The sequence below is a fragment of the Triturus cristatus genome, chromosome 4_2 (genome assembly GCF_964204655.1).
Source record: "Triturus cristatus chromosome 4_2, aTriCri1.1, whole genome shotgun sequence".
NCBI lineage: Eukaryota > Metazoa > Chordata > Amphibia > Caudata > Salamandridae > Triturus > Triturus cristatus.
This window is the reverse complement of record NC_140586.1, coordinates 268,871,783-268,893,391: the sequence shown is the minus strand read 5'-3', so window position 1 is coordinate 268,893,391 and position 21,609 is coordinate 268,871,783. Positions and strand designations below refer to the sequence as shown.

At 47.5% G+C, this 21,609-nt stretch overlaps 1 protein-coding gene across 1 annotated transcript in view; it reads left to right on the top strand.

Annotated features, from left to right (window-relative positions):
- Nucleotides 1-21,609, top strand: part of LOC146833610 (cytochrome P450 2D15-like) — a 363,035-nt gene that overhangs the window by 281,067 nt on the left and 60,359 nt on the right. Inside the window, exon 6 of the mRNA XM_085601486.1 lies at nucleotides 4,821-4,962. Within this exon, the coding sequence (XP_085457612.1) occupies nucleotides 4,821-4,962 (142 nt within the window). The remainder of the gene's footprint in view (nucleotides 1-4,820; nucleotides 4,963-21,609) is intronic.

Here is a 21,609-nt window from a genome sequence, read left to right as displayed (position 1 = left end):
TGCGAAGTGGTACGGTGCTCCGTGTTCTCCACAAGTGATATCCAGATATCCACAGGTCACGGTGCAAGCAGCGGCATTGGTGATGCTCTTGCAGCGTTGTCGAGTATACCAGGGCTGTGTTGTGACGCGAGGTGGTGCGGAGTGCGGTGCTCAAAGGTCATGGTACAAGCAGTGGCTCGGTGGTGGTGTCAAACAGTGTCATCGGTGAGACTAGGGTTCCGGCACAAAGTGTAGCGGTGCCCTCTGCGGTGCCTTCAGGTCACGGAGCTGGCAGCAGTGTCACTGAAGGCTTTGGTTTACCTTTTTCTCCACTGTGGCAGATGAAGCATCCAGTTACAGAAGCCTGTACCCAGAAGATGTTGAAGTCTTTGATTTCCCTGAGACTTTCAACAGGAGCCAAGCTCTACATCAAGCCCTTGAAGAAACTTAGGATGCAGAAAGCACAATCCAGTTCTTTCTCTGCCAAAGACAGAAGAAGAGGTGAGAGGATGTGGCCTTATGGCTAGAGCGGTCGACCTCGACCTCGACACTTGGGAACCAGGTTCGAGTCTCAGCAGGGATGCTCACCATCCTCTGATTCTGCGCAAATCACTTAATCTTCCCATCTCTAACAAATATGAATGTGTCTGTCTGTAATGCAACTGGTGCTCATGTAAAGAGCTCTGATACCTTCGGGTCAAGTTCGTGCTATATGAAACTCCGGGAATTTTTTTTTAAAAAGCAACTGCAGTCCAACCCAGCAAATCACACATCAAAGTGGTAGTCTCTCCTCACAGCTCTTCCAGCAGAAATATAAGGTTCTGTGGTCAGGGCCCCAATATTTATACCATATTTCCCTTTGAAGTTCGCACAAAGTTCCACTGGCATACATAATCCAGTTCTGTCGGGCTCAGGGCAGGCTCACTCCTGGGGGTGGAGACAGCATTGTGGAAGACAGACACAGTCCATTTAGGTGCAAGCAACAAATCCTCCCACTACTCTAAATGCAGCTAAGTCTATTCAGCCTGGGTGTGAGTCACTCAGGAAAGGCAGAACACCCTATCCCCCCTTGTGTCTGTCTAGTGTGAATGCACATCCCTGCTGCTGTCACTCTGAACCCAGGCGGTAAATACACAAAAGGCAGAGGCACACAGGATGGTTAAGCAAGAAAAGGCCAACTTTCTAAAAGCGGCATTTTCAAACACACAACAGAAGCTCAGGAAGCCTAAACTCAATTTCTCTATCTTGCCCCAATGGAAAGTTATGCTTGCAAGATGTTACAAAGCAACACCCATGTCAGCCTATGGGACAGATAGCCTTGCAATAGTGAAAAACAAAATATCACTAACAGAACATGTAAAACACACCAGTACATTTCCTACCTTTCACATACACTGCACCCTACCCATGGGGGTACCTTGGGCTTACCTGAGTGGTGCCTTCCAGGTAAAAAAGGGAATGTTTGGGGCCTGGCAAGTGGGTGCACTTGCCAGGTCGACATAGCAGTTACAAACTGCACACATACACTACAGTGGCAGGACTGAGACACTCTTGAAAAGCTGCTTGTGTGGGTGGCACACTCAGTGCTGCTGGCTCACTAGCAGCATTTGATTTCCAGGCCCTGAGCACACACAGTGCACTATACTAGGGGCTTAGTAATAAATTAAATAAGCCAAATATGGAAACACCAATCCATAAACACATGTGAGCATATGTACTTTAGGACTGAATAGTAGCAGTAAAGTGCTCAGAGTTCTAAAATCAACAAAAACCGAGTCAAAAACAGGAGGCCACAAAGCAAAAAGTCTGGGGTGAACCCACTGAAAAAGCCAATTCTAACAGGTGTAATTTCTGATTTTGCCCGCGAGAAAGTCTCACTCATAGTCATTGAAATGTCACTCATAATTGCACTGAAATTATGAAAATGTCACACATAGCAATCTGAAACCTTGGCAGCTATAAGAGCGTATGTGTTTCAGAACTGAACAGCAGATCTCAGGCATTGCAGATGTCAACAACATGAGATTTCAAGAGTGAATACATGTGGGTAAAGCACCAAAAGATAGATTGCTCAAAGAGTATTTTTCCCCCAAGCTCTAACACGTAAGTTGTTTTCATCATGTGGCAGAATTAGTGCCATATGGTTCTTTATTAGTGATCCCACATTTGTCTTGAATTGCCAACATTTGTCAGATTTAGGGTTGACCACTTTAGAAGTGTACATAGAGTCCAAATACTCACATCTGCATTAAAGAAAGAGTTTGATTTTGAACACCTGTGTCGGAGACTTTACTGCAACATTAACTACATAGGTGTCATGTGGTACCATGCCACAGTGGGTTCTGTTTGTTTTACCAATATCATATGGCATTAAGGAGCTTGTCATTTCACTTTTGAAATCAAGAATTCACTTTGTAAAGCACTGTTGACTGATAAGCAAGGACTGGATAATGTGTAACCGGGCTGCTAGTTTGAAAACATTCTATCATGTTTCACTAGTGTTCTGTTTTATATAGAGGCCCTAATATAGGCTTGACTCTAGATGCCCTAATATAGGCATGATTCGAGATGCCCTTATGTTGGCTTGATCTTTCACCTACGTTAGTTCCCCATACTGCACAATAACGAGCTCTGAGGGTTGAACCTTATCTAGTCTGTGGTCTGGATGCAGAAGAAGGGTTTTTCCCAAACAAAGGTCTCCTATAACATCTCCAATATGCTCATACATTATGCATGAGTATTCATGAGGGAAGCGAAGCAGAAACTACATCACCTGCATAATATCTCTGTACAAGGTTCATCCCTTACGTCTTCCTCAGTCCAACAATGACCCATAAAAACCACACAAGGGACAAAGAAGCCCTAGATACTTTCTGTATAAATACAGCCCCTTCTGCTAGTATTAGACAGAGGGAACCGAGACTTCCAGGCCGACACACTGACGAGAGACGCTGACACTCCTGCATGCAGACGCTCCAGCTGACAGTGGTCTGAACATCCCTTGCGTGGTGTCCAACTCGAGACCAGAGAGGGCTCCTACATTCTCACATTTCAGGTAATGGGGTTCGACTAAATCCGAGAGGGATTCTTGGCTTCTTTTTTACACACCTACTCACATGCTAGATACACTTAGGTACATCTAGATAGGCATCATAGGAGTATGTGCACTTTTACCCTGCATTTTATATTCATGTATTTATTCATGCTTATTGCAAGATGGTAGAACTGTACTATCCTTTTATATTCATCATGCAGCTAATCATATATCTCTGCTACTGTTTAATGGTTGTCGCAGCTCATATATTCTACACAAGAATAACAACTGTTCAATAAATCCTTATTGAAATGCCCAGATTGTTTATTCTGTGTATCTCTGAGACAGATAAGTGAGCACGAGTGACTGAGTGAAAAGTAGTACATTGTTTCCACGATTCTGAGGGATCATGGTTGTCATGTTCTAAGGTTGCCAGAAACTATTCTCTCCCCGATAAGAGGAGACACTAGTGGCACTGTGAGATAGCTAATACAAAAACAGGCTAACATTCTCGGTGGGGTGTTCAGAGTCAGTCTGCCACCAAACCTGCAGTGTATGTTATCCAAATGCGCATACCCTGTATAGGGCATATAGGAACTACACGACACTAGCCATGCAAATTCTTTGCTGGCTACCTTTGAAACACTTTATTTATTTAGAGTCAGTGTGCACTTTGCACAAAGTCTCTTATGGTAATTAGGAATTTGTGTGTTAAGGACAGATTTGTTAAACATTCATCTGGTAGGCTTCTTTGTTCTGATTATTGCCTACTCTTACATGTCTCTCTGATCAGCCTTCCATGTGCTTGGGGTAGATCTATTAATTATCAGGGGCCCTATTATGTAGGGCGCACTTTCCCTTTTTGCACCTGGCACTCCCTGTTTGCACCTGGCGCACCTTAAAACAGGTTCACCGGGTGCAAACATGGAAAGTGCGCCCTATTACATAGAATACACTGTCCCAAGTGCAGCTGAGCACTCGCGCTGCCCTGGAGGCAGCACATTCAGGTGAAAAACGGAGCAGCTTTGAAGCAGCTGCTCTGTATTTCACTCTGCAGGCGGCAACCCGCCTACACTTTTAAAGGGGATTCGAGATCCCCTTGCATGCAGGTGCAGTGAGCCCTTGCACCTGCCTGCCAGGGGATGTCTGGGGGATCCAAATCACCCCCTTTTCCCCCTCCAGATGGCTGCTATCAGAGGGTGCACTGACAGTGTGCCACCTATCAGTGCTCCTGCTGACAGCTTCTGTGCTTCTGCGCCTGAGTCTAATACAGCGTGTACGCAGAGGCAAAGGGGTTTCCCTCATTTGCTTGGGGCCATGCCCTAATGCAAATGAGGGGAGACCCTCTGATGATAGCACTGGCGCTTTATGTGCACCAGCGCTATCAGCACAAGCGTAAACAGCCCCTTCTGTAATGCCAAAGTGCCCAGGGGGCACGCAAAGTGGGCGCCATCGCACCTCTGGAGCACTTTTATAATACGGCCCCAAATATGTTGGATTCAGAACTAGCTCCCATTTGGTTAAAGTACTCTAGACTATTCTTTTTTGCTAACCTGGTTTGTTAGTGCTTCCCCCCTTTGTTATCAGGTTTTTATTAGTAGTGATATATTAGCACCAAGACGGTCTTTGGGCTGAACCTGAGCTTTATAAACAAATAATATTAATATTAACATCACTTGGCCCCTTGGCAGCTTTGTTCCTTTGCTTCTGGGTAGAGACCCTTGTAAGGCCCTTTTGTTTTTTTTCTATGATTGTGCCACTGGTGTTGAAGTAATATTATGTTATTCTCATGTGCATTTTCCATCAGGCTCGAGATGACCCCAAAAGCAGCTTCAATGAAGATAACCTACCCTTTACAGTAGTTGACATTTTTGCAGCGGGCACAGAGACCACTTCAACCACCCTGCGCTGGGGGCTGCTGTTCATGCTTCTCCATCCTGACATCCAGAGTAAGGAGTGGTGATGGGACTGGAAGACTGGGGTAATATTGACAGAATCTTACTTATCCCCAAAATGGCAAAGATTGAGATTCAGTAGTGATTCACAAAAGAAAACCCAAAAATTGACATAGTTTAAGTTTTCCCAGTATACAGATCCATATTAGTGCATGGCTCAACTGAGTTATTAACATTTTAAGGTACTTACCTCAGCCTTTCTTCATGATCCTGTGGCCTATGACTTGGTGGAATGGAGTCCATGTGTGAAGGGGTATCAGGAAAAAAGGAATTTAGAAGTACAGTGATGGATAGTCCCTAACTAAGTAATCTCAGAAGACGGATCAAAACAACACATGCAAATACGAATGTTCTCAGAGGGTGGCATTTGCATGTGTGATTACTGTTGAACTGATCAGCCCAAAAATATGTACTGAATTGCATGAAAACATCGATGTGATATATCTGCATTTCGGTGGATAGAGACTTTTCCCTTTGATGAGAAAGATGCATAGATGGTCCATTTGGATTTTACATTTTCACATATGTGCAAGAATTTCAAACTTTACATGCCAAAACCACACTAGAAATAGACCAGAAATGAAACTTCAGAAGGCTTAGCACTGATCCTCTAGGATGTTTTTACGTTTTGGAGCAATGTTTGTTTGAAAAAGTCACCCACAGTCATGCAAGGTTTCAACAAGAGGGGAGCTTTATTTATGCAATCAAACCACTATCATTTCAAGCAGCTACTGAACACCTAGAAATGTAGGCACAGTTGAATTGCCAAAGTTATTTATAAGATTGATACTGTGTTATGCAACATGTCACAAAATAACTAGTGTGGAGGCAAGACACCACAGTTTGCAATACTTTGTGTATACCACTCAGACTAATTGGAATTCTAAGAAGCCCTGACTCAAGGAATCCGTCAGAGTGGTATCCAGATGTGGTATCAAAGCATTGCTTAGGCATGAGGCAGTCCAAGGTATGCATAGATTGTTTGCCATACATCCTTTTAAAAGTTGCGAGAGGTAGAAAAGGTCTAGGAGAGCATATTATGTTTGATTGGGTGCTCTCCTCTATAAGGTGTTTTTGAGGGGCTAGCTGTGAGTAATTTCTGTTGTGATGGCATTTCTGCTAGTGGTTAGTTTGGCATTGAAAGTACTGAAAGTACTGTTTAGTTGGTAGTGGAGACTTACAGGTGGAGAATGCTAGGCAGGTTTTAGACTTTTTTTCAAGGGAAATATGCCCCTGAGTAAGTTGGTCCACTTCATCAAGCTGCATCTAGTGGAAGAACGTGCTTATAGCATGTATTGCTCTAGATACACATACTCTGCATGCTCTTGCCATCTAGTGTTGGGCTCAGACATTTGCAAGTTGTTTTCTTTGAAGAAGTCTTTTGTGTCATGAGATGTGCTGTGACTCCTCTCATATTAGACAATGGTCATGGACACATACTCCGTCCTAGGTTGTTTTTTCCTTTCACCATCGGATTTGGACATAAAGGAGAGGATTCCAAGTGTGTGTGTTTCTCACAATCTTTTAGGCGCCACACAGTTGGAGGACCAGCCACCAATGCTTGACCCACCGAATGCCGTTCGGCCTCACCAAGCCCTTCGGGAGCACAGGTCATCCTTTGGCCATTGATACTGGAGAATACAGACTGATGCCCTTTCACACTGCCCCAATGTATCTGTGGTCAAATCACCACAAGGTCTGCAACTTGTGTCTCTTTCCGGACCACACCTCCTGTGACCCTAAGGTACAGAAGAGACAGGTGCTTGACACACCAGCGAATGCACGGGCAGGTGTCCTCCGAAACTCTGGATATTTTGGGGAAGGCAATCCCTTTGATGATGAAGAAGGCAAGGATCCAGGCCATCAAGAATACTGGCAGTCCAGGCAATATTAAAATCGGTGATATTACCCATGCCTCCCCGGCTTAGAGACCTATGCAACCTAGCCAGGATCATATAGAAAGTCCCACGCTGAGGGAGAGCACTGCTCTCGCTGCAGGCAGGCGATGAGCCTTGAGCACTGATATTACAGACTGCCACCTCCAGAGCTTCTACTGGCAGCAGTTGGCACCAAAAGAAGGCTTCGTAGTCTAATCAAGCTCGGCCCAAGGATGTCAACCATCACTGGCCATCATGCCCTTCCTGATCCCATGGCATTGAGCAACCCCGCTCTCAGCGGAAGCTGGCGTTGAAGGCACCCCCAAAGCTAGAACAAAGGTCCCATCGATGCCGAAAATCCTGTTGACATTGAAGATCTTGTCAATCCAAAAGCTTTGTTTTCTGATGGATCCAAGCAATCAGAGGTACCAATTCTGCAGAGACTCCAGGAAGAGCTCAAGCTGAGGCAAACGGATCTCATAATTCACCCTAACACTGGGAAGATCTTGATGAAATCACCTCTGCCAAAGCCATGTGAGACACTTCCTTACAGGGGCACAAGCCCTCTTCCTTCTGTTACACCTCCACCTTCTCCCCCACCTCCCTACCTCTGCAGCCTAATAGCAGATAAGATAAGGATTGTCCTTGTACCCCGGTAATCTTGGCGCAACCTTGAATCTCTGCTACATCCACTCAGAGGGGTATTTGTCTCATACTGAGGCTAAAATCACAAATTCTTTAGCATTTCATATTGAGTGAAGCAGATTTTGTCCACAGAAACTCCAGAGAGGAGTACATTGTTAAACCATTAAGGTTTATTAACTGATTAGGAACATCACATCTCCAATCAAATAAATTAAGCAAAATTGTTATTCACCTGGATACAGCATACATGAATATAATCCAAACAGTTTAATTAGTAATGCAGTGATTTCATTATATTGAACGCAACATGTGCAAATCGAAGCAAAGACTTGTTTCTATAAAGAAAACTCCTTAATTCTAGGATAAAGTTGTGGGCAGACCTGGGAAATTCAGAAGCAGCTGGCGTAAACCAAAATAGGTACGAAAGAAGAACCAGATAAAGGTTCCAATTAAAATTAGGAGAAAGGTACTTTCATTCAAGAGTATCTCTATGAACAGGAAAATAAGGAGCGGTGGTCTCAGGAGGTGAGAAATGACGCCCCCCCCTCCAAGTGATCTAACTAACTAACAAGCTTTGCACAGTTAAAATATTACATTTTGTTCAAATGATATAAACTTTCAGATTTCCCACCAGGCGATAACCATTCAAAGCCCAGTGTTCTCTCCCTACTTGGTGTCAGCCTCCTTCTCAAGGAATAATAAAATGCCAACTTCTTCTTCCACCACAACCTTAATGATATCACACAAAGGAGTATTGCCTGCTGAACTTTCTCATCCATTGCAGGTATTAAAGTTTCAGTCCTGCCCAACGGCCCAACTAATCACTAAACTACGACCTTTAAAATGTAAACTAGCAAAGAATAACATTTTGAATGAGCACACGATGACTTTAGTACCTGAGACAGACAAGTATTATTAACAACAAGCAGAAATATACAGTTTATTTTCAAAATGGAGTGAGGGAACTAGGCCCTCTCACGTCAACTTTAAATGCACATTAGCTAACTAATGTTAATGAAATCTATAGTTCACTTTGCTAAATCTAAATATGAACAATGTGAAAAATTATAAATAACGTAATATGAGTACACAATGAAGAAATCGCATGTAAATCATGTAAGCTAGAGTTAATGCAGGTTACAGATTAACATTTTATCTAAACCCAAATAAAGTAAATGGATTCTGTATCATCAACCGACTCCACTTCTTCTGCCACTACCCTCAAACACACCACCTCCTCTGCCTCCAGTAGAACCACCTAGAGGTCCCCAGGTACCTTTTTCAGTCCATTGTACACAACATTAAATCTGACTTCCGTTGAACAGAACACCTAGGGGTCGATTCCGATCCTGTATTCTGTACGACTCGTATCCGTAATTTTTCCGTACGAATTGTACAAGTCACGTCCGTGAAGTACGATACGTACGGGAAAAATACATACGGGTCGGCCGATCCGTACGAATCGTATCAGGAAAAGTTGTACGTGACGGACCCGGACACTTTTCCGTACGAAGCCTAAAAATACAGTCCGACCGTACAAGTACGATCCGGACCGGCTTTCCGATTTACGAATTGTACGGAAAACGTCCTGTACATGGGGAATGACTTGTACATATGCAATGTCGGTGTACGCACCGTACATACGCAATGTTGTTGTACGCACCAATGTTGTAGTACGCACCGTACATACGCAATGGCGGTGTACGCACCGTACATACGCAATTTTGTTGTACGCACCAATGTTGCAGTACGCACCGTACATACGCAATGGCGGTGTACGCACCGTACATACGCAATGGCGGTGTACGCACCGTACATACGCAATGGCGGTGTATGCACCGTACATAGCAATGTCGGTGTACGCACCGTACATAGCAATGTCGGTGTACGCACCGTACATACGCAATGTCTGTGTACGCACCCTACATAGCAATGTCAGTGTACGCACCGTACATAGCAATGTTGGTGTACGCACCGTACATACGCAATGGCGGTGTACGCACCGTACATAGCAATGTCTGTATACGCAGCGTACATAGCAATGTCGGTGTACGCACCGTACATACTCAATGGCGGTGTACGCACCGTACATACGCAACGGCGGTGTACGCACCATACATAGCAATGTCCGTGTATGCACCGTACATATACAACGCATGGGGTTGTGTGCCTGTACGACTCGTACCCCTGTACCGTACTGAACCACGGACACTGTAAAACAGCACAAGGAGGGTCTATTCGACTCGCACAACACCACAAAACACATCTACAGTGCACAAAAAATGGAAATGACTGACCTGGACACATCCAAACAGGCAAACAGAGGGGCAAACTCACAACCACCCCTTATAACACACCCACCAAAAATTCAAACTGAGGCCCACCCACAAATGGACCAATAAAAAGGGCCCACACACACAAACCATGAGCCTTTGCAACAGACTCACTGCAGCTAGAGAGCACACACCAACAACTGCACACATCCACCTTAACATATACACCTTCACACAACCTCCTTCACACATACCCCCTCTTCACATTCAGACCCACACCGTCACATTCAAACCCACACACCCACAACCATCCACACCCTCACCCCACACCATGCCCACAGACAAGAATCCAAAGTTCACAAGGGAGGAGCTGGAGATCCTTGTCAATGAAGTCATCAGAGTAGAGCCACAGCTGTTTGGAACATTGGTCAGACAGACCAGCATAGCCGAAAAATCACGCCTGTGGCAGAGGATCGTCGATAGGGTGAATGCTGTTGCACCCATCAGAAGGACCAGGACTAAATGCCAAGCCAGGTGGTACGATCTGCGGAGGGCGGTAAAGCGCAAAATGAATGATGACTACGCCCAGAGCAACATCACTGGAGGTGGTGGGCCCCACAGACCAGTACATTTCCATCCCTGGGAGGAGAAGGTGATGGCCCTGCTTCCGCCGGCTGGAGTACATGGACTGCAAGGCGTTCCAGAGCCTGGGGAGTACACAGACAACTTAGGTAACATGGGGGTAATGGCATCCACACCCCAACTACACCAAATGCACCCAACTACCCCCAAGCCCTCACCGGCCAGAACCACAGTAAAAAATAACGCTAATGCCACTAACATGTGTATGCCCCATTGAGAAAGCAAGGCCATGCTATGTCCCATGCTACACGAAGCACCAACCCAAGAATGGATGTCCGGTATGCTGGGAGGGTGGGTGGCACAAAACACATTGTAGAACTCCAAATCAGACACAATTGCCCTCATCCCATATGGCCCAGGTACATACCCATGCACCATGCGCAATGCACAGGGATTGGGAAAGTACTGACAAGATAGCTCACACTCGGCCCGGGTGTAGGCAGCACAAGGCCCTCCTGTGACCAGTGCAAACACAAACACCAAGACAACAAGGTCAGATATCTAGGACAGGAACTCACACTCACTGTCATGGCAGCATGCTCCATGGGGGACAGCTACATCACCTGGGAGCCCCAGGGCCAAATCACACTACACACACCAGCAGGCCCTATCACACACACCCCTTACACAAGCAGACACCCCCGGGACAGGCAATGGATTTACCCACTGTCACAATGGACATGTAACACAACAAGACCAATACATAGCCGAAGAAGCATCCAAGCCAAAAATCTACATGTCAAAGACTCAGGAGAACATATCAATCTGTCCCCCGCAACATACCCATCCACAAGTGAACATTGAGGAGAATGCTAGGCACATACAACTACCTGGAGGAACAGTGTCAACTTGAATGTGTATGAAACATGCATGTTGCATGAAACAGCATTAACATTGTCTGTCTCTCACACACAGAGCAACGTGGTGAATCTCCCCCCAACAATGGGGGTGAAGATTCACAGTCCCTGGCTCGGGAGGAACCTGATCCCACTGGCAGCGATGCCTCTCGACACTCCGCGGATGACCCCGACCGACCTGGACCCTCTGGTGTCCAAGCCCCTGCAGAACCTGGTTCAGGAACATCTGTGCCAACCACCACCCACATTCCTGCCACATCCCAGGAGACACCGAGGAGCCCTGCCCACAGTGAACAACTGAGCCAGTCTGACCAGGAGGGACAAGGTGCGGCGGGCACCCAGGAGGAGGCAGACAACACCTCCACTGTCATCCCTCAGGGGTCCCGTAGACCCTATGTGCCCACAACGGCAGGCCAGGCTCATGTGGGCAGGGGTGGTGGGAGTGGAGGCAGGCAGAGGCGAGAACCTGACCAGCCAGATGAAGGGACCGGTATGTCACACATACACAACATCATGGATGCATACCGGCGTGACACCAGGGAGTTCAGCCAGGTAGTGGTGACCCTCACAGAGATCAAGAACCAGCAGGCCAAGCAACACGCCAGTCAACAAGAACACCAAGGATGGATGGAGGCAAGACTGGTTGAGCGCCTGGCGGTGAAAAGGGACATAAGCCATTCACTCCGTCGGATCACCAACAACATGGGCAACCCTCCCTGTGACACCAGGCGAAGACCATCACCAGCCACAGGAAGGGAGGAGGAGGAGGATTCGTCCGACGGAGCGTCCCAAGCATCGTCAAGGCCTGCATTTGAGGGTCCTCCGAGGAAGGTGGGTCATCCACGGAAAAGACCATGAGAGGTAGCGGCCCATCCACATCTCCCAGGTCACCTGGCCTGGCACCTGGCCTTCATGTGCGACAGCATCACCTCATTGACTGACATCATCTGCCACATGGACCTGCTGGTCACAGTCTGACCAATGATGCCAAAAACTGTGGTCTGGACTCTGATGACTTCAAATGGCAAGGATCCCATCTTGGGGATATGTCAAAGTATGCCTGAGTGTGGAACTAACTCCAGCCATCCATACACTGGGATCTGAGTCCGGTCGAGGACACACATGTGCCTCAATGTATTACCAAATACAGACATGGAGCCCAATACTCACCCGTGATGGCCTCAAGCTGCTGAGGGGGGCTTGCAATACTGCTCAGACAGACCAATTTTGAAGAGTATCATGAAGGTGTAGAGGTCATGGGTCATGTTGATGTGCCCGGAGTCCCAGGTCTGTTTGGCGAGGTGGGAGAACTATCTCCTGCATGCAGTTTTAATGGTGGCCAGGGCAAGGTGGGCTGCATGGAGTTGGGCCAACGGGGTGTTGGATGACAGATGTTCAAGGTTTGTTGTGGGTCTGGGGTTGTGGACTGCCTCCTGAGTGTGGTTGAGGAGTCTGAAGGTGATCCTGCAGCAGACAGTGAGCCATTGTAGCTATCTCAGGTGGACGGTGATGTGGCTGGGGCTGAGGATGTTGAAGATGAGGTGTGCGGATGCACCCTGGATGTGGACAAGTTCTCCTGAAGTTTTGCTGTTGTTCTACGTAGAGGCCGGTGCTGTAGTTGAGCCGGCTGGTGTCGTGGACCTGGGGGACGGTCTGTCTTGCCTTGGAGTGGATCTATCTGAGGATCATTTGCAGCATGCGGAGGGTGTTGCAGCATGAGGTACAGATGGTGGTGAGTTGCATGGTAATTGTGAGCGATGGGTCCATGATGAACACCAGCTTGCGTGCGTGGCCACTGGGTGCTGGTGCGGTGCCCAGGCCAGTGGGACACAAGGAGTTAACCCAGCCGTAAGGGGACAATCCTCAGATGATGACCTCAGTCCTGTCCAAGTCCAGCCTCAGGTGGCTGATGTTCAGCCATTCGTCTACGGATCTCATGCCTTCTTGAAGTTTGGATATGGCAATGGCTGGCTCTTTGGTGAGTTTGAGGAGCAGCTGGGTGTCAATGGCATACGAGATGATGATGAGGTCGTGTGCGCATGTGATGGTGGAGAGGGGGGTCATGGAGACATTGAAGATCCTCATGCTGAGAGAAGAGCCCTGGGGCATGTGCCACATGACCCCAGTGTACTACATGCTGCAGGGTGGAGGCAGACTCCCTGGGCCTTGCTGGTGAGCTACTTTCTGATTTAATCCTGGGCCCTCCTCTGGATACCAGTGTTGGAGATGTGTGAGCTGACAGTGTGTTAGCACATGGTGTACAATGCCGTTGAGAGGTCAAGGGGGGTGGGCTCACCATTGTTGAGCAGGGCAAAGTTGTCGTTGGTGGTGGCAATGATGACGGTTGCAGTGATTACTGTGGAAGATGGTCTGGTGCCGGTTGCCTGGAGCTGGTTGCGTGGAGGACATTTGTCAGTTGCTTGTTGAGTGTCTTCCTGATGACATTTGCTGGGTAGGGAAGCAGGGTGATGTACCAGGAGATCCTGCGGTACTGCCGTCCATTGTTTAAGAAGGGCCTGGGTCTCTGCATGCCTCCAGCACCGATGGAATGTGGCAAACTCAAAGAAGACATTCATGACGCGCTGGACGTGGGCTTCAAGGATGGGGAATGATGTGGTTGAGATGTTGTGTGGGAAGGGGCCTGATGGAGAGCCAGAGTGGATGGTGCACATGAGCCAGGTGGTGTACTTGCTGCTGACGGGAGTCCAGAACCTGAGGGGGGTTTGTCCTGCGGATAATAGTGCTGTCTGCCTCTGTGTGCCAAGGCTGTTGTGTATGGCCATGAGCTTGCAGTGGTACAAAGTTGCAAGGGATGTGATCTGCCTTGCAAGGGTGGGGTGTCTTGGATAGAGATCTGCTGTCAGTTCACTCACAATGCTGATGAGCTCCTTGATGTCGTGTGTTTTGGTGTCTCAGCACTATCTGAAGGATCTCCACTTGTCCTTGCTGATGATATGGTGATGTCTGTGTGTGGTGTTTTCCAGGCCTGTAAGGTAAATGATGGCTCTTTGTGTTGCAAGGTTTGCACAAGAGTCCAGCTAGGTTTGTAGGAGTCCAGTAGGTCTGCCTTGTCCCAGGTGCCTTAACTGTTGTTGTGCTTCACAGGAAAGTCCGTCAATGTGGCAAGATTTTTGGATCAGTTGCTGATCCAGTGCGTGAGGTTTCAGGGTGTGGCGGTGGTGTTGTTTCGAGTGTCCCACACAGCTTGTCTGTGGTGACATACATCAAGCATCTTTGGGGTATCATTAGCGGGGTGTGGGGCAGTGTGTTGCTTGTCAGAGACGTGGATTAAAATGTTGATGGACCAATGATGGATGGTGGTGTGGTTCTCCTCCAGCAAAAAGTTACTGGCCCCCAGCCACATGTAGCCTGTGGAGGTGAGGGCCTGTGTGCAGATGTACGTGTTGATGGCTTAGCGGAATTGTGGATGTAGGCCTGGAGATCTGTAGATGAGTGTTACTCTGAGGGTTGCCAGGGAGTTTATGCAAACCCGGATTTGTTTAACTATCACGCAGAAGTATTGTCAGACTCAGCCCTCCTCTATGATGCAATGCTCACTTTGGGACTTACACAGCAGGTGACTGAACCCACTCATATAGCTGGCCACACCTTAGATTTAGTATTTACTAACTCCCTGAATGTTAATATTGAATCTCCTTGTCCAGTCCTATGGACTGATCATTTTACTCTTAAGTTTAGCATGCCTATTAAGACCCCCAGCACTGTGAGCCCTAAAGACAGGATTTGGCCCTGGCGCAAACTCTCCATGGACACCTTTCTGCTCCACTTTGAACCTTTATTGCGTGATAACATGGCTGACACGGCAGAATCAACGGCCCTCAATCTGGAATCTTCTATAATGAAAGCCTTAGATTTAGCCACACCGCCTATCAAGGTACAATTAAAAAATAAAGCCTCCCCATGGTTCTCTGCCTCTTTAAAAGGTCTCAAACAACAAACCCACGCAGCCGAACGTCAGTGGAGGAAATCCAAATCTGAAGAACACCGCAGGAAATATCAACAGCTTCATTCAATTTATATCAATAATATCAAAGCCTCAAAAAAGACTTTTCTCACACAATGCATTAACAACGCGGCCCATTCTAGTAAAGAACTATTTAAAATACTAAAGGAATTCACCATTCCCTTGGTTGAACAATCCTCCTGCGTGCCCACTCAGGAGTGGGTTGAGACAATTTCACTGTACTTTGACAATAAGATCAAAACTATTTATGCCTCTTTTTTGTCTACTGAACCCACTCTGGGCGACCCTACGATAAATACTAGTGAATTTCCCCTGCCCATTGAATCCACCAACCCTCTCTTCCTTACTGAATTTGACCCGATAACAACTTGTGAAGTTTCTGAAAGCCTGGGTAGGATTAAATCTGGCTCCCCTGCCGATCCTTTCCCTCCCCGTGCCTGTGCTAAAATTTTACCTTTATTTGTGGATGTCCTTACATCAGTTTTTAATTTATCCTTGGATCAAGCTACCTTCCCCCTTAAACGGAAACATGCATTGACTAAGCCTATACTCAAAAAGCCCCGAGCCGACCCAAGTCTGCCCATTAATTATCGTCCCATCTCTCTGCTTCCTTATTTTGGGAAGGTCTTGGAACTGCTAGTGAATAAACGTTTGACAGCATTTCTCGAGACAAATAGGCTCCTTGACCCATCCCAGTCTGGCTTTCGTGCGTCTCATAGTACTGAGACTGCTGTAGTTGAAGTAGTGGATAATATCAGGTTAGCTTTGGACCATCAAGAATCTGCAATTCTAGTCCTTTTGGACTTGTCTGCAGCTTTTGATACCATCTCCCACAGCATTCTTATACATCGGCTGTGGGAGGTGGGTATCAGAGGGAAGGCCCTTAAGTGGTTTGAGAACTACCTGGCTGACCGTTTTACCACGGTATCTGTCAATGGTATTACCTCTAAAACTCACCCGGTTACAATCGGGGTCCCGCAGGGTTCTATTCTTAGCCCTATGCTATTTAATGTTTATCTAACCCCTCTTGCTGACATCATCAGGACTTACGGATTTGAAACTATTTCCTACGCTGATGATACTCAGCTGCTTGTTACCTGCAAGTCGGATCAAACGGATGTGCGAGCCCATTTTAAAAACTGCATGATCCGAATAAATGACTGGATGAATGAAAACAAGCTTCAACTAAATGGTAGCAAGACAGAGGTTATTCTATTCGGGAAAGCGGAGCAGCTTTGGTCTAGTGATTGGTGGCCGGAAGAGTTGGGTATCTGTCCGCAGCCCAAGCAATCAGTGCGTAATCTCGGCATCATGATTGACAAGTCTTTGTCCTTGAAGACTCATGTTAATCAGGTGCTTGGGACTTGCTTCGGGATTATGCGAATGCTGCGGAAGATTTTTAAGTGGCTACCCCTGGAATCAAGGAAACCCCTGGTTCAGGGTCTTATAATCAGTCGCCTTGATTATGGTAATGCCCTATTTACTGGGCTCAACCAGGATCTGCTCTATAAACTGCAGATCCTAAAAAACACGGCCGCCAGATTGGTTCTTGATCGTTCCCCTCGGTCCCCCTCCGCCCCCACTCTCAAAATTCTGCATTGGCTACCTGTGCGTGAAAGAGGGCGTTTTAAAATTCTCAGTCTCGCCCACAAGGTAATGTACGGTGCTGGTCCTTTGTATCTTGCTAAGAAGCTCTGATGGTATGTTCCTGGACGCTCTCTGCGATCTAGCTCTAGTTCCCTTCTTGTCCAACCATGTATCCGTACGGTACGTAATGGAGGTCGATCCTTTTCCTATCTTGCCCCTTTTTGGTGGAATCAACTCCCTGTGGAACTAACCTCTACAACCAATCATTTACTCTTTTGCAGAAAGCTTAAGACCTGGCTTTTTGCCCTTTAATTTGGCTGAGTCTTTCAGTTGATGTCTCTTTCTTTCTTTGTCTATGGCTGCAAAGCGCCCTGAGACCGTCTGGTGATATGCGCGCTATATAAAAATATCTGACATTGACATTGACATTGACATTGTGACTCTGAGGGTGTACTTGTGAATAAATTGCAATTCATCCTCCGGGATTGTTGTTGCCATCCCTGCGGGTGATCTTGTATCTGTCTGAGATGTCAATGAAGAAGTCGTGTGCTGAGGATGCTTTTGTCCAGGCTACTGTCATGAAGGTGATGTGTGGGGCTGTTGTGTTGAGGAGGTAACAGAGTCCAATGGCGTGCTGGTGGACGGAGCAGGTGTGGAGTAGGAGGCACATGACCTGGTTGTTCTGACAGGGTCTGGTAGGCTGGGCAGCGCTGTGTAGGCAGTTGGAGTTGCACACTCAGCATGCGAAGGTGTCGTGTGTGCGCTTAGGGGTTGCCTGATAGCAGGCGGATGATTGTCTGGAGGACATTGCTTGGAGGTTGGCTGCAGCATGAGCCTGTTGTGTGACGTGGGTCATGCACAGACCAGAGGGTCGTGCACTGTGCATAATGCAGGCGCAGACGGTCCTGCCTTTGGCACGGCGTTGGCGCAACAGTGGCACCGAAAAGCTGCTGGCTGCATTTAGAATGGGTGGAGGGGGAAGGGCTGAGCATTTTGGAGGCATGTGGGTTGCAGAATCAGGGCACTCGGTGGGGCGGTGCCGCAGGTGAGGCAGCAGCAGGTGGAAGGGGTGAGAAATTAGGCAAAAAGTAGCACACAAAGACAAGGAGGTCAGAAAGGCACACTGCAACAGGTGTATGTAAAGGAAGGAGTGTCAGGTTACTCATGGGTCACTCCGAGAAAATGTATGAACAATCAGCAAAAATGACGGCCACAGGATCAGGCAACAAAATGCGGAGCTGCGCACAGGAGACACACCATCAGCAGGCGTTCTCGTCCCGTCGTGGGGAGCAACCTGCACAAATACATACACAACCAGGTACTTCATGCACAATAGATATTATTAGCCATGAAGAACTGCATGCATGTTGCCGAAGTACACGTACACACATATGCTCAATCTTTGACAATTATGTCATAGAGGACGCATGCAAACTGGCAAGAGAGCTGCAGTGACAGAGATGAGGCACTTTGGATTGTGCTGAACACCTTTATTCCACATACACACACAAAGGGAAATGCATCCATTTGAACAAACTCACAGGTCAGTTGACAGAACATGTGGGACATACGCTGGACACCCCCTTCACAACACAGATGATGTAATTCCCAATGAACTGGCACACAAGTTAAGGGGATGAGCCAAACACATCCTGCTGCACACGGAGAGGCTGCAATTCCCCATAGAGCCTGTTGTTGTGATGTCCCACACTATGTCCACCCGTAGCATCCGCAATGTTTTAGAGGCAAGGTTTACACACATTGATGCCTTCATCAGACGCCACACTCCACTACAGATGACTGTCAAGAAGGGTGACTATCATGTCATGGGAGTGATGCTACATGTTATATGCTCCATGGTGATAAGCATGTATGCATGTTACCACAACATGCACAGAAGCAGGCCCACACATTCCCAACCTGTACCACCACCAAAAAGCCTTGCTGCAATCCTTACCCAAACTGACATTTCCACATGTCCGTGCATGGAACGCTGATTCAGCACACGCTGCAATCCTCATGAGGAATAGCAGGAGGACAACGATGACACAAGCAGACAACATGCGCAAAAACCTGGGAATGACAAAGTCACCTAAAACAATTCTCGCCGCACACATGGACATTTACAAAACATGAACAATGTTGGACACATGTAAATTTCAAAGCTACAAGCTTGCACACTCATACCCAGTGACTCACCATTATGAGAAGAAGTTGCGTATGAGCTGACTCCGGATATAATCCTCCTCCTCATCACTAGCCTCGTGAGCAAGCCCTTGATCCCCCACGGGTGGATGTTCCTACTCATCCGGATCCAGGATGAGTGGCAATGCGTTATGAACTGCCATGTTGTGCAACATGCAGCACACGAGGAAGATTTGGCAGACCTTCTCCGGGGCATAAGTGAGGGACCCGCCTGTCTTGTCCAGGCACCAGAATCGGCTCTTCAGGAGTCCAAACGTCCTCTCAATCACTCGCCTGGTCTGCCCGTGTGCATTGTTGTACCGGTGATCTGCAGCTATTCTTGGGTTGCGGAGAGGTGTCAGCAGCCATGGCATGTTGGGATAGCCAGAGTCCCCTACATGGAAACATCATGTAAATAAGTGGGTCAGGAGATGCCGTAAGAGCCAAAGATACCGCAACACACAGGACAAACAGAGTATACCCACCAACAAGACATGCTAGTTCGTTGTGCAGCCGCAGCATCATTTGTGGCACCCTGCTACGCCTCATGATGTAGGCATCGTGTGCTGATCCTGGAAAACGTGCACAGACATGGGAAATCAGCATGTTAGCAAGACACACCACAAGGGCATTTATTGAGTGGTAATGTTTTCTATTGCGATAGGCTTGTTCCTGTGCCTGTGGTGGTACCAAGCCACATGTGTACCATCAATGGACCCAATTACATGGGGCATCCCTCCCAGGGCATAGAAATCACCCTTGACATCTGTCAACTCCTCAGGAGTAGGAAATTTGATGAATTCATCAAGGTGCTCCAACATGGCTGCTTAAACATCACGCAGGACACAGCTGAACATTGTCTGTGACATCCCACCAACATCAGCTATGGTCAATTGAAACATACCTGTGGCAAAAAAATGTAGGACTGCCATCACCTTCATCTTGGGGGTCAGTGCAGTAGGATACCTGTGTCGCGGTTGGAGGTGTGGTGCCAGCTTGTCTGTCAAGTCCTCAATCAACTGGGGAGTGAATCTGTAACGGCGGATGCAGGCACGTTCCCTCATGGCACCCAAGTCTGGCATTGTTCTTGGGACAGGCGGTGCCCTGCAAGACATTGTTTGTAAGAAGGAAGATTGATTGTCTGCCAACATCAATGTCAATGAACATAGCACATGCTACACTGCCAATACACATCAGGTAACTATGGAGTCGGGTGTGTGCAATACATACAGGACACATATGCCAGCTTGCTGGCACTCCTACAAAAAGCCAGATACACCTGTTGATTGTCAAGTCTAGATGACATGCCCTGAAATGAGCTGGGGGCCAGTCTGAGTGAAGAGCCACAGATATCACCGGAGTGACACACAACCACATAGCTGCATTGGAAGGATGTCATCTCATCCAGACAGCTGACTGCAAGGCACACGCACAGGTCACATGGAATGTCAAATGTACATATCAAACACATTGCGATGAAGGGGTACACGTGACAAGAGAAAGACACAGCCATTGAGACAACGCAGACATGTATGACTGTGAAAATATGATGTCCGATGCACACAGACCTTACAGCCGTGGGAATCCACATGTGGCATGGTGTGCGTAGATGTGTTCCATGCCCATCTCCACACAGACCCATGTTGGATGCACCAACAGCAGATGCAGTTGATGGAACACTGACATCAAGCTCATGGGAACACATGACACACACCTGACATAGTCACAAAGGGGCACGCTGATCGTGACATGTCAGTTGATAGAGTGTCCCTGGCATCAGGAGACAGGTGCGGGTGTTGATGAGTGTGCCATCCCACTACTGCTGTGCATGACACAGTTGGACTACAGGCACACATGTGTCAAGTGTCAAGGTGATGTGTGCCACATAGTGCCCCATCACACATGACATGTGTCCACAGGTCATCACACATCAATTGTGCAACTAGATGAGATGACCTGTGCAATATCACTGGCTGCCACACCTAGGGCCTGCACATGAAAGTATGCAATGACAAGTACTTGATGGACATCCTTGTGCAACTCGTAGCCCTCCATTCCTGGCATGTGTACGCCTGTATTACCATTGTAAGCGTGTGAAACGCACCTTAAAACGAGTGCGTAGCTGTACATGTGAAGTAGTGCGTACCCGTACGTGTGAAACGCACTGTACAACTGGTGCGTACCTGTACGTGTGAAGTAGTGCGTACCTGTACATGTGAAACGCACTGTACAACTAGTGCGTACCCGTACATGTGAAACGCACTGTACAACTGGTGCGTACCTGTACGTGTGAAGTAGTGCGTACCTGTACGTGTGAAATGCACTGTACAACTAGTGCGTACCCGTACATGTGAAACGCACTGTACAACTACTGCGTACCCGTACATGTGAAACGCACTGTACAACTGGTGCATACCTGTACGTGTGAAGTAGTGCGTACCCGTACGTGTGAAACGCACTGTACAACTAATGCGTACCCGTACGTGTGAAACGCACTGTACAACTGGTGCGTACCCATACGTGTGAAACGTACTGTACAACTGGTGCGTGCCGGTACGTGTGAAGTAGTGCGTACCCATACGTGTGAAACG